At 40.9% G+C, this 12,979-nt stretch overlaps 1 protein-coding gene across 2 annotated transcripts in view; it reads left to right on the forward strand.

Annotated features, from left to right (window-relative positions):
• The window catches only part of lrp4 (low density lipoprotein receptor-related protein 4), a 113,885-nt gene that overhangs the window by 56,184 nt on the left and 44,722 nt on the right, over positions 1 to 12,979 (forward strand). For both annotated transcript variants that reach the window (XM_037095884.1, XM_037095885.1), the window contains exon 3: positions 11,862 to 11,978. In XM_037095884.1, coding sequence (XP_036951779.1) covers positions 11,862 to 11,978 — 117 coding nt within the window. The remainder of the gene's footprint in view (positions 1 to 11,861; positions 11,979 to 12,979) is intronic.

Here is a 12,979-nt window from a genome sequence, read left to right on the forward strand (position 1 = left end):
CTGTCTGTCAGTCTCCCACTTAATTTTATCCCCATTTGTTAAGCAGTGTAGTTGGCAATCCACACATTGTGGGCCATGCAGCACGACCTCGGCTCGCGATTATAATACATCCAAGAAAGTAGATTATCTTTTGTGAGCCAAATTGCAGACAAAAGCAAGAAAGGCATAGAAAAAAGGAAAAAAAAAATTACATCTTAGACTACATCTTTACATTTTATGACTGCAGTTGATGCAGGTTTCCATGATGATCACGATCACAGGAAGCGTTTCTGTTTTCGTGCCTCACTAGCTTAAGAGCAGGAGGAGCACATTACAGGGTCACACACCTCAAGGACAGGACATTAATTAGCCTTGATGAAATTAAATGAAGGCATAACTCACAGACGTTCTGTGAAATTAAAAACACCCCCTTTTTCATTGATTTAGCCGTCTGGGCTCTGGGGGCGTATTCGGCTTCTGGTGGCACACGGTCGGAATATCACATTTTACTTTGTTTGACTGTCGGCCAAATGTATGAGCTGTGAGAGACTCTCACATGAAGCACGGCTCAATTAAAGGGCTACATGTTTATGTTCTTGGCAGTGTGCTCCACATCCATAAACCCTCATAAGGAGAAGGAAGGTTACATGCTGCCTTTTGTGAATCTGGTTCCTATGGAAATGGCCGCGAGTGTTGATTGTGTTGAAGGATGCAGTGTCGGAGGAGGCAAACTGAAGTGGAGACTGATTGAAAAGGGAGAAGGACAGAAATTGTGATGAAAAGGTAGATGCCTGCCTCACTTCATAATTCACTCACTACCTCCCTGAAGCTCCTCTCACAAAGGTTGTGTTGTGAAAAGAGGCTTTTTTTCTTAAAGACACAGACATCTGCCAGTAACCGTACATATTTTGCTTCCAGATGGCTTGTACTGATTTATAGTCTTGTAACTTGATTATTACACTTTGATTTCCATTTGATTTGATATTTATCTTGAAATCAGTTCCAACCTTGTCCATTAGAAAGGTCATGAGAGGTCTGTAATGTAAAATATTTACATTTTTTGACCTGCTACAGCTTCACTAGCATTTGGTAGTGTGGTTTATTATGTCTATGATAATAGGTTACTAAACGCACAATATGCTACTATAGGTCTCTCAATCAAAACAGTGAAAAGATCTAGTTCAATTTTGTGAAGTTGCATGGGATCATTTGTTGCCTTCATTGCTTGAGTTACCACTAGAAAAAGATTTTGGTGGGGAAGGCTAGCTGTCACTGTGATTTTCCTCAATACAAGTTGCCAGAGACAGTAACAACAACACAATAGTGGAAGACAGATGGGGGGTTTATGTTCTTTGCTCTGAATCACATATCTTAATCATATCTTGTAATGTAGTGTTATGTCACAAAGTCATGAAATTGAAGGCGGGACTACAGAAGCACCACTCCACAAAAAATAACGAAAGTCTAGTTGATCTGAGATATTTTAATGCTGATATGTTACATATTATAACTTTGAATAACCCAAAAAAAAGAAAACCCAAAACCCAAGTCAGACTGGTATACAAGAGAGCTGTATTATCTTTTTTAAATTTGGATTTCTGAACTCTAGCCTTAAAATCAGAGAGTCTAATTAAGTTTGACTTGTGTTTTTGTCTACTCGTATCTTATCTTTCTCAAAGTTTTCTTGATCTTTACTCCCAGTTCAAGGCCGTAAAAATGCATTAGTACACCCTGAAGTAGGATGTTCATAACAACAGTAACCATAGCAGATAAGACTCGATAACCGTGGAAGACTTATACATCTTTTGTTATTCCACCATTCGTCTTCTCCCACCTTTTCCTCCTCCCTCCCTGTTTTAGATAACCCTTCAAGTTATTTTTTTCTTGCTGCATTTCACTTATATTGAAGTAAGCAGGATGTGAGCACAGATACACTTGCACACAAACACACACATGAGCACATACACAGATGCACGGGCACACTGTTGGAGTCCTGCTGAGTTGAAAGCGGCTGAGGTTGTGAAAGAGTAAATGCTTTGGGCCAGAGTGAGGAGACAGGGCTCCGTGTGTGTGTGTGTGTGTGTGTGTGTGTGTGTGTGTGTGTGTGTGTGTGTGTGTGTGTGTGTGTGTGTGTGTGTGTGTGTGTGTGTGTGTGTGTGTGTGTGTGTGTGTGTGTGTGTGTGTGGTTACAGCGAGATGAAATGGAAGAAAATCTCTGTTGTGCGTGATTGAAAGCGCTGCATGAGTGCTGGCTTCCTCTACCGTCAGCTCACACAACTCTGCGAGGTTTGGGGAATGGGTGTGTAGTTTAAACTAAAATACACACACTCCTCATAGGTATAGTACACCCTCCATTTGATGCATCTCAATATGTCTGTTGGGTTTAACAGGGCCTCCTGGTTGAGTTATATTTTGCAACTATAAATTATTTCATTAATTGTTACCTACGCTAATTTGTTTTTGTTTTTTTTAAAGCCTGTGGAAGTAACACAATGTTGAAATCTAACTGACACTCAATCATTCACCTTCTCTAAAACAGAAAGAAGGCAAAGTCCCAGCTCTCATGATTATCGGACATCGATTTTTCATTTTTTGACAGGAATCTGGGCAAATCTGATCTCGTTTGATTTGAGCTTTACAGCAAAGTAGCTCTAAGTGATGACAACTGTAATCTTCAGCCGTCAGTCTTTGAGTCAGTGTATATTGCAAAGTATTTTGAGGATAAGTAAGGCTTTTGAAAAGCTTCAAATATATATCTGGCTTAATAAACTAATTCTAATTTTGGCCTCCAACCCAAGGTCAAACTTGAAAGTAGTCCCCTGAACAAAACAACTGAGGAGTGACTGCAGTGTCCTCGCTCCAAATGTCTAAAATCCAAACTGGTTCCCACAAGCACACTGATACGAAGTGTTACACACAGACACACACACACACACACACACATACAAACCACCAAAAAATAAGAAATACCCCCTCCGTCCTTTAATCCACAGCTCTTATTTTTAGCCAATCAGAGAGCAGCTGTCGCTGCAGGAGCTCGGTCGACCCGAAAGCAGAAGCAGAGAAGATTAGGACCCCATTCCCTCCTTCTCTATGTGTCAATTTCTCTGTCCATCCCTTCATCTTTGCATCACTCCATACCTCCCTCTGTCCTTGCATCCTTCTTCTTTCTGCCCCCTGACCACAGGAAACCTGTGAACTCAACTCGCTTCTCTTTTTTACCCAAGACTTTCTCATTTATTTCTCACTATGTGGTTTAGTTGGTTCCTTCACTTCTTTCTGTCTTCCTTTCTTCTTGCCTTGCTGGTCTTTCTCTCTCTGTCTCAGGATATGACCCTAGTTGTTTGGATACATTAGCATAATCCTCCTCTCTTTCTTCAACCTCACTGCCACCACGAATGGTCGCTCTGTTCCCTCCTCAGCCTCCTTCCTAAATATTTACTCCGTGCTTAGTAAATGAGGCAAGCACGCTTGTTCACACAGAAGAAGACATGATTAGAGGCCGATTGAGGGCAGAGAAACAGACAGAAATAGGAAGAGAGATGAAGAGCTTGTTGGGTCTGGGGCCTGCCTTTACCGTCTTTACCCCGTGTTGTTCCTGAGGGCTAAGTGTTGTGACCCCCATTGCACCTACGCAGTGATGTCATTTGTTTTTGTGAATGCAACTTAAACCATCTATTTTTTTGTCTGAATCTGACCCACTGGCACATTCCAGTTGTTTTCAGCAATGGTTTCAGTTGCACATGATCCCCATATATGTATCTCATGATCGATGTTGGTCTGATTTGTACATTCAGAAGTGTATAAGGAAGTTTATCATTGAACAGAAATGAGATTAAGCAGCATACACGAATCAGGGATGTAAAAAAGATTGCAAAATACTGCTGCTGAATTTTTGGCTACATTTGGGTTTGCGCCAAACACTCAGGGAGACGAAGAAGAACCTGGATAAAACTGTGATTAAGGTGAAGAACGTGGCAGCCAGAGCTGATTCTTCTTAGAATCACTCACTAGCTAACTGCTTAGGGTACGAGTGTGTCAGGCACTTTTACTTTTGCTTTACTTTCCTCCATTTCTTCATCACCGTAATTTATAGTCATTTATCTACTGTCACTACTTCAGATGTTTTGACAGCCAGACAAAATAAACAATTTGCAGACATCGCCTAAGGCTTTGAGAACTTGTGGTTTTCATTTGTCATTGCATATGATATTTTGAAGACTAAATAATTAATGAACTAATTGAAAATAATGATTGATAGGTTTGTTACAGCTCAAGACATGACAGCACTTTTTTTTCCTTTTCTTTTTTAGAAACACCTCTTGCCAGGTGGTGCCATTGTTGAAATAACAGATTAAATTGGCATGGTAACAAGGCCCAGGGTTGATTTTCTGTTTGCAATTCAGTCAGCCTGCTTAGTGCTGACACAGTTTATCTGCTTCCTCAACCTGATATCAAATGAATGAAGTTCCAAGACGTTTGGTGACTTGTTGATCATATCATACACAATTGCAGAATGCAGGTTAAATGTTGACATTGTTGAAGTAGATGAATGCATTCATCTTAAAGTCACACAACCAGACAGACAACCGCAGCTGTGTTTGCTTTGCTTGAATCAGTTTTGTGTGCCAGATTGCACCTGTGTGTGCATGTTTTTTACCTGCCTGAACTCCTCTCACACTGTCCTATTATCTCAAATCAAAGCAGCACTGACACACAAAGTCAGTGTCTTTGTCCAGCTGGTGGATCGAGGATAGTTGCTTTAATCCAGATCAAGATATCTGTACAACTTGTGGGCAGATTATTGAATGATTTGGGCTGAATAACCCAAACCAAACCGACTGAAAATGCTCATTGTGGTGAATATTTAATGATCTTTAATCTAGAAACCCAATTAGGACATAGCCTCCACTCGTTCACAAAATATATAGAAATCTCAAGGATACGCAAATGTGAAATTTACTGAGCACCTTCATGATCCAAAAGTGGCCCTTTCCCCGTGGTGCCACCATGGGAACAAACGTTTTATTGATAGCCTCTCTTATTGGAAAGACATCGCTGACAAAAGCAGACGTTAAGTTGACTTTAATGTCTACTATTGTCTGAGTTCATTACAATTTTAAGAGTTTTCTTTCAGGATATGTGTTTTCTTCAGTCTTCAGTGTTTTCAAATTCTGACACATGACTGTCTCTTTACCTTTTATGAAACATCTTCCATTTGTTGTTGTTTTTGTATAAACCTCATTGTAGAACTTTTGTCAGCGTAATTAGACGCCAGTGTCGGATGTGTTTATGCTGCCAAAAGTTGAGCCATAGTCTGTGGCAAACCAACATTTGCTGGCTGCCTTTAAGTATCACTATGGTGCAACAGATACCAGAGTTAAAAACTCCGGTGTTAAAATATCTGGTATACTGCAAAACACAGAGATATTCACCTGGTTATGATTAAAGGTGTGGACATTTCTTGATTGCAAGATGCATTGCAATGTGGACAAGGAAGATTCTGCATCCATTCAGCGATGGAACATAATCCAGAGTCTGTCGCTTTTGCTGATTGTTGACTGTCTGGCATCAGCTTCACAATAAAGTTCCATCGCGACATTGCTCCCATGCTTTGAATTGTGGATATTAGGCTAACATTACTTACGTAGGAGGCATGTAGGGGGGAGGCAGAGATCATCTGGTGAGAATTTATTTAAACGGACGTCTCGGGGCACATGTCAGATTCTATGAACTTGCTGGGAAGCACTGACTGGACGAGACCCATGCTGAGCTTGACTTCTGCCTCACATGAATTAATATGTGAAAACGATATTATTGTATTACAAACATGAATGGCACATCAGATGGATTATTTTTTTTTCTTTTTGTAATGTTTATGTATTGAAAAGATGCAGCCTTTATTTAGTAGACTGCTTTAGACTGATTATTCCAAGGACTTTATGGATAAAGGGAGAATTTAAATGATAAAAAAGAAGATTCTATACACTGAGATGCAGTGCGTTGCATCCAGAATTTAAATGATGAGGTTTTAAATGAAATGGACATTCATTTGTTTGTAAAAGTCATAAACTTTTGCCTTTTAAGCCCTTTTGTTGACTGTGCTATGCTCTTATCCTGTTTAATACCTCCAGAACTAATTATCCTTGTCCAGTAAACTGTCAAGTAGCTCAAGTATAATCCATCTAAAGAGATGAATTACCTGCTTCAGGTGGGTGTTTACAGAACTGGCACGATAAAATTAGAGAAATTATTACTTCATTCAGCCAGTGACAGATCATAATAGTCTTATAATGTCATCATAAGACTGCATTAAAGTATTTCCTGTCATTGAGCCTCCTAAGAAGAAAATATGTGGGTTGTCTGAATGACAGCACTCGAGTGTTTCTCACTGGTGTCGAGGACTCGGCAGAGATTTGTCATAGCAACAAGCAAATGTTTCTACATTAATCTGCCTTGATGGATAATAAAATATCATGTGATGATGGGGTCATGGCAAACAGTACACACTGATGCATGCCTGGAGTTCATTTGGTACAAGTACAGTTTTTTGCTTTTATGTTTTATTATTGGGGAGTTTCAACGTGTTAGTGGAGAGTTAGTTTTTTTATATTGCGTTTTCCTTAAACTTTTCTACTCAAGAAATAACATACTTTCATACAATTTTTCAATCTCTATGCTTTTTGGTTTCTATAAAACAGACAGTGATAAAGAAGTAACTATAAATCTGGATGAACTATTAAAACACTTTGTAATGAGGTGATAGCGATTAAATGTCAGCGTCCGTCAGATAGTTAACGTAACTCTGCAGAGAGTTTTTTGACAAATCTGTGAATGCAGAATGGCGCTGCAGCTGAGGCGAAGCAGGAGGTCTGTTTACTGAAGAGGTGGAGGAGGACGCGGGGCCCATCATACAGGCCGCTGCCGGACACATTGCCAAGAAAAACTCTGCTGGCAGCGCCACTCCGCTCTGACGAACTGAAATATGCGCTGGCTACCGACCAGAGCTGCCTAGAATCAGATAAGCCGCCTGTGTCGGGACCGGCTAAGAGAGGAAAATAAAGAGGAGAGACTACACGGATGAGAGGGACAGAGAGGAATAATTTGAGTTGGATACTTCTACATTCTGAAAAATAATGTTAATAATAATACCATACAGACCATTTTAGAATCATTTTACCATGCAATGATGGGGATCTTGTAATTTCCTACACCAAATTGGATTTCATGCCCCTAACAGTTAATCGTCCACTCTGATGTTACCCATTTTATCAAGATCTTCTACCAGAAATGTGTTGTTTTTTCCTCCTGCTTAAAACTACAAGAAGACAGGTGTGGTTAGAAGATGACCCATGAGTGGATTTTCACTAATGTTCACTGCAATCATTTTGATGTGATGCTCTCACCATCCTCTCACATCTTGCATGTGCACCATGAGTCGTCAATCCACAGCTGTACAGCAGTGTGCACGTCAAACGCCAGTCAGGTGGCTTCATCAAACCAGCCACCACAGCCGACATGATGACTACCATTATTTTTTAAATAACCAAATTAGTGTTTTTCAGAAATTAACTGTTTGTATATGTACAGTCTGACCTAATGATGCTTCTTTTGACCCCTTCTCCTGCTCTGTTCCTGTCAAATGATGACTAGTGAACTTGACTCCAATCACATGGGAATCCCACAGGAAGCCTTCTCGAAAAATATCAGCCTCCAGTGTGTTTTTGTCTGCGTGTAATAGGTACTTGCTGTCAAACGTGGAGTCAAATATAATAAACCTAGACACAGATCTCCCCTGCGACTTAATGTTTCCAGTGGAGACGACAGTAATCTGGAGGTGAACCGACCTGTTTTGGACTGAGAGAGAAAACCCTTATTAAAGCTCCACGGATGAAATATTCTCATTAGACTTGCAGACTCCTCCACCGCTCTCTGGAGTCCACATCTGTTTTTCTCTCAGGGTGTCCTCTCTCTTTCCCTCATTCTCATCCTCTTTGTCTTTGGTCTGTCCATCCTCCCATCTGTTGAGCCGGTGTGATAAGCGCTGTTTAGGCAGATATATTGGTCCCATTAGAGCCACTTGATTCAGCTGCTCTATAGTAAAGGGGAGGCCATTAACTCTCCTGCTCAAGGCCACTTAAAGACGCACACATACATCTTCCTAAAGACATGAAACACACACACCACCGAATGCAAGCCAGGCACACACACACACAGTGTTACTTTCAAATACAGTCAGTACGCATACAAAATTGATGGGGGTTGTTGTTTTCGGAAAAATGAATATGGGATTGATGGGATTCTAGTGACTAATAAACGGCTCAGTTTGTTTTCTTTTCTTGATTTATCAAGACCTTACCTACTGCAGACTATTTGATCTGCAGCTTGTCGCAGCAGGAAACATCACCAACTTTTGAGTAGGTGGGGTTAACATACTTGTGTGAGAATCCTTTTACATCACTGCTGAATGTTTTTCAGTAAAGTCCAGATATTATGAGCTTTTAGAGGCCTTGAACACTCACATGACAAAACACATATTTTCCCACTTATTTCCAGAGGTAATGGCAGCACTACAACATATCTTTCTGGAAGCAACTCCACACTCACTACAGATTATACTGCAAACTGTTATATTGGGTCAGTGGGAGAAGTCTCACCACAGGACAGAGGAGTCTGTACGTCTGACAAGAATTTTTCACTCCAAGGTTTAAATAAAGGTTTTCCCTTTCAGTCCAAAACCGGTCTGTTCACCTTCAGATTACCTTCATCTCTACTGAAAACATTTGTCTGTCCTTTTTTCATTCTTGGCTCAATGTCTGATATTCTGAGATGGCCCTTTTTTCTTTGGTTTTAATGAAAAAAATGTAGCTCATTTAATATCTAAAGTAACAATTTATTGAGCTATGTCTTTTAGTTGCTGCATTTGTTTTGAACAATGTCTCACAACTAAATATGACAAAACAAACCCCACTAAATGTTTTGTATTTTTACTATAAAAAAATCACTGAGTTATTAGTGGGTTAAAGAGGTAATCTTTAGCCTCTACAGTCACTGTTTGGTTTCCTCAGTGTGCGTAAGCGTGTGTGTGTTGGTGCGTGTGTGTGTGGGAATGGCCTGTGGAATGTAAGTGGGAATTTTGTTGCTCGGATGAGAAAAGCTCATTGGTGAAGGTCAGAGTGTGTGTGTCTGTGTTAGTTATTATACCACCTGGATGGATCATTCAGGACTGTGAATGAACAAGTCGAATGTGTTGTTACGCTTCAGCATGATTCAAACTACTTCTAAAAAGTTTTGATAATGAGATGCTTTATCGACCACGACTGTTACGTGAATATGCTCAGGAGGATGTGAGAACATTACATAGTTAATGAAGCATCACCGGAGTGTGAAGTAGAGTAGAATGTCATGTGTTGTGTATCTGTTGTCAGTAGCTTGTGAGATATAACGACAGCTTTGATGCTGTTTCACTTTGGCATTTTCCTGTCCGCACTCTTCGTTAAAATAGCTACATCATCAGTGTGTTGTCAAATTAAGCACACAGACTCAGCCCTTTTCTTTTAAGGTTGAATGCAACAAACAGCAAGTAGTGGACAAAGTTAAGGTTAGGAGGCTTGTTTTGAGTGTGTTAATTAATGTGTGTGTGTGTGTGTGTGTGTGTGTGTGTGTGTGTGTGTTGTGTTTGTGAGTCAACCTCAGAGGAATGCAGTGCTAGCGAGAAGAGCAGCGCTGAGCTGAGCAGAATCTGTGTGATAAGAGAGATCAAAGGGCCTGGAGACCTCATCAACCTTCCCAGCATGCTCCTTGCTGATCCACCTGATACCAGTATACAGGACCCACCCACAGCAATGTCTGTGTGTGTCTGTGTGTGAGTAGGAGAGAGAGTATTTATTAGCATACACTTGGCATCTCTAGCTATTTGTGCGTCCAAACAATTCTGCTCTGCCGACGAGCATGTGTTTGTTTAGCCTTTGCAGCGACGACTTGCTTGTGTGTGTGTGTGTGTGTGTGTGTCTGTGTGTCTGTGTGTGTGTGTGTGTGTGTTATTTATTGAAATGTTGAAAAGCAGCATTTTTCTCCTCTCTGCAGTTGAGGCCACAAATCTACTGACACCCGGACAGAGATGCATCCTGAAGGCAGCAAACTGTTTCAGTTTGACAAAGAGAAGGTTCTGGACAGTGTGCAGGTGTCAGGACTCACTGGAGATTTTCACTAGTGGATCACTGTGACCTTCCTTTTCAGTTTAAGTTTCTGGCAAATAGAACCAACTTTTTTCATTTGACTATCAAAAATATTTCAGATTTTTCTGTTGACTATTCTCTCAACTTATTTTTGATTCTAAATGTCTGTTAGCAAACTTTTTTTTCATTTTAACCCTCAACACTTTTCTCTGCTTTCTATGTCAGTGTTTTAGTCAGGTGTTGACTGATTTTCTCTGGACATTTGACTAATCTTCAACAGAAATACAAAGGTGGTTAATTTCTTTCTGTGTTGGAGAATGACTCTCAAGCATCTGTCATGTCTTGATACGTTTTCACACCATTTTGAAATGAAACCAAAGCCAGTGGCTGCCTGGAAGCAAATAAAGAAAGAAAGTGAGGTCATCTTATCAGTTGTTTGCAGAGATGCGTTGTATGACGTTTGAGCCTAACCACCAGTATGATCTTGCTTGTTATGGTTGCTCAAGTCTCTGCCTCTTTCTTTGTGTTGCTCTCTAAATAATGTAATATCATGCAGGGGTATGTGGGTCAGTGGGGCTTTACTTCCCCTGGAGACCAGAGCCACACCCAGACACACACACGCACACACACTCACATGCCCTTACTTAATTCACTCACTGATCCCCGACTCGTCCGCCTGTCTGCCTCGCTGGTTAACTCGGGGCGTGACGTCATACATTTTTCATAAAGTCTATGTTGGTCCGTCAATACTTCATATCTGATATTGACAGATGAGTGAGAGTCCACAGTAAGGAGTTGCTGCTCCCTCTCCTCTCCTCCCTTCTCCTCCCCTCCCCTCCCTCTCTGGCCTGTAATTAAATTAGCTCTGTCTGCGGATGACAAAGGGCCAGTCATTCGGGCTCTGCTTAGATAGCAAGTAGCTGCATTTAGAGCGGATATGAAGTTAAAGAGGAATGCGCTGAGCTGAGCTCAGTGCTGCTCTCTGGGTCTCAGGGTACGAAGGTGGCAGAGAGGACGACTCTGGATGACCAGAGAACAGACAGAGGATATAAAACTGTCTGTCAAACTGTGACCTTTACTGACGCCAGCAGCGATGCAGCTGTATCTCTGCATTGGATTGACATCAGATTTATTTTCGTTTACTTTCTCCAGTACATGTTGATTCAGGTCTTGCTGATTATTTTTTCTATAAATCTGTTTGTGGTGAATGTTTTGTAAGTAGTGAAACATGCCAATCACAACTTCCCAGGCTCCAAGCTGTCATGTCATGTTGTATCTATAGTAAATCCAAAAAAGATTCTTAGAGTAATATCATAGCTGTTGACGAAATACTCCCATTTCAGAATCTGAAGCATTTTTTTTCTTTTTGGCATATTTGCTTAAAAAGATAATTGGCTATCAATCAAATTGATGTGACTGTATACATACTGTGTGTTTTTGTGGCTTTTTCGATGTATTGCTCCTTTTAACAGACTTTAAACAACCAAGGACAACATTTTACTGATTACGTAACAGAGCCTCAAGTTGAGCAGACACCAATACAATCCTGGATAGATGCGAAACATGTTCTTCTCACTCTATAAACTCTCTTGTATCCTGCGTCTATAAAGAATAACTTCTATCGATCTGATGTACGGAGAGATTTGAACTTCTAACTTCACAGTTTGTTTAACAGACTTGTTCTCTGGCCTTGTTTGTTTACAGTGCTTCCCACCTGCTCGCCGCTAGACTTCCACTGCGACAACGGCAAATGTATCCGTCGCTCCTGGGTGTGTGACGGAGACAACGACTGCGAGGACGACTCAGACGAGCAGGACTGCCGTAAGTGCACCCGATCCCTCTCACAGGCGCAAACAAACAAACAAGCAAATGGTGGTGGTCGAGCTGATACGCACCGTCACACATAAACACACTCCTGACCCGCGATGTCAGGCTCAGGGGGAGACAAGTTATTAAAGCAGACAGATGTTTGAGGCATCCAAGTGCAGTGAGATGTTTGTTTTGAGTCTGAAGGAGTTGCTTGGCGGTTGCACTCACACACAAACACACACACACACACACACACACACACACACTGTGGAGAGGTCAGCACTCCCATGATCAACACTCTCTGACCTTTGCCCTTCGTTTATTCTGCTTCTCTCTTTGATTTGTGGACGTGTGTGTGTGTGTGTGTGTTTGTGTGTGTATGTGTGAACCAAAAATACCCCACAGCTGCTTGCCAGGCAGAATGTCGCGTGTAGTATTTATGTATCTGTGCATTGCTGCCTGGTGGGTATATGTGTGCTGGTGTGTGCTTCTGTATTTCTGTCTCTGTGAGGACCATTTAAAATTTGTCAGTGAGGACTTTTCAGGAAAGGCAGAGCATTTTGTTGGTACATCACTTCTTCAAATGGCTGTTTAAGAAGTCAATGCTGCATTCACATGATGTTGGCAGAATGGTAAGCGCAGGAAAACCTCCTGATATGCTGACCTGGGCGTGTTTGTGCAGTGTTCCCGAGATGCTTTCAGATGGACATGAACCCTGCAAGAGAAAACACAGCCCTCTCATTCATTTGAATGTAGCTTGTGCAAGCTGAACCTTGCTTATTTTTTTTCTGCAATGTGTTGACCAGCTTTCTGTTCGATTACCATGTCATTTAAAAGCTGTTTTTTCTACAGTTTATACAGGAAAGATATAATCATTTTCTAGAATAAAAAAAAAAAAGTGAAAAACTGAAAAGCATTTAAAAGCATTAATATGTTGATGTTCCCGGCTTATACTTAAACAGCAAACTAAATTAGCTACTTTCGCACAGTGTTACACATTTGGAGAAAAGTTT

The sequence above is a fragment of the Acanthopagrus latus genome, chromosome 4 (assembly GCF_904848185.1).
Source record: "Acanthopagrus latus isolate v.2019 chromosome 4, fAcaLat1.1, whole genome shotgun sequence".
NCBI classification, from domain to species: domain Eukaryota; kingdom Metazoa; phylum Chordata; class Actinopteri; order Spariformes; family Sparidae; genus Acanthopagrus; species Acanthopagrus latus.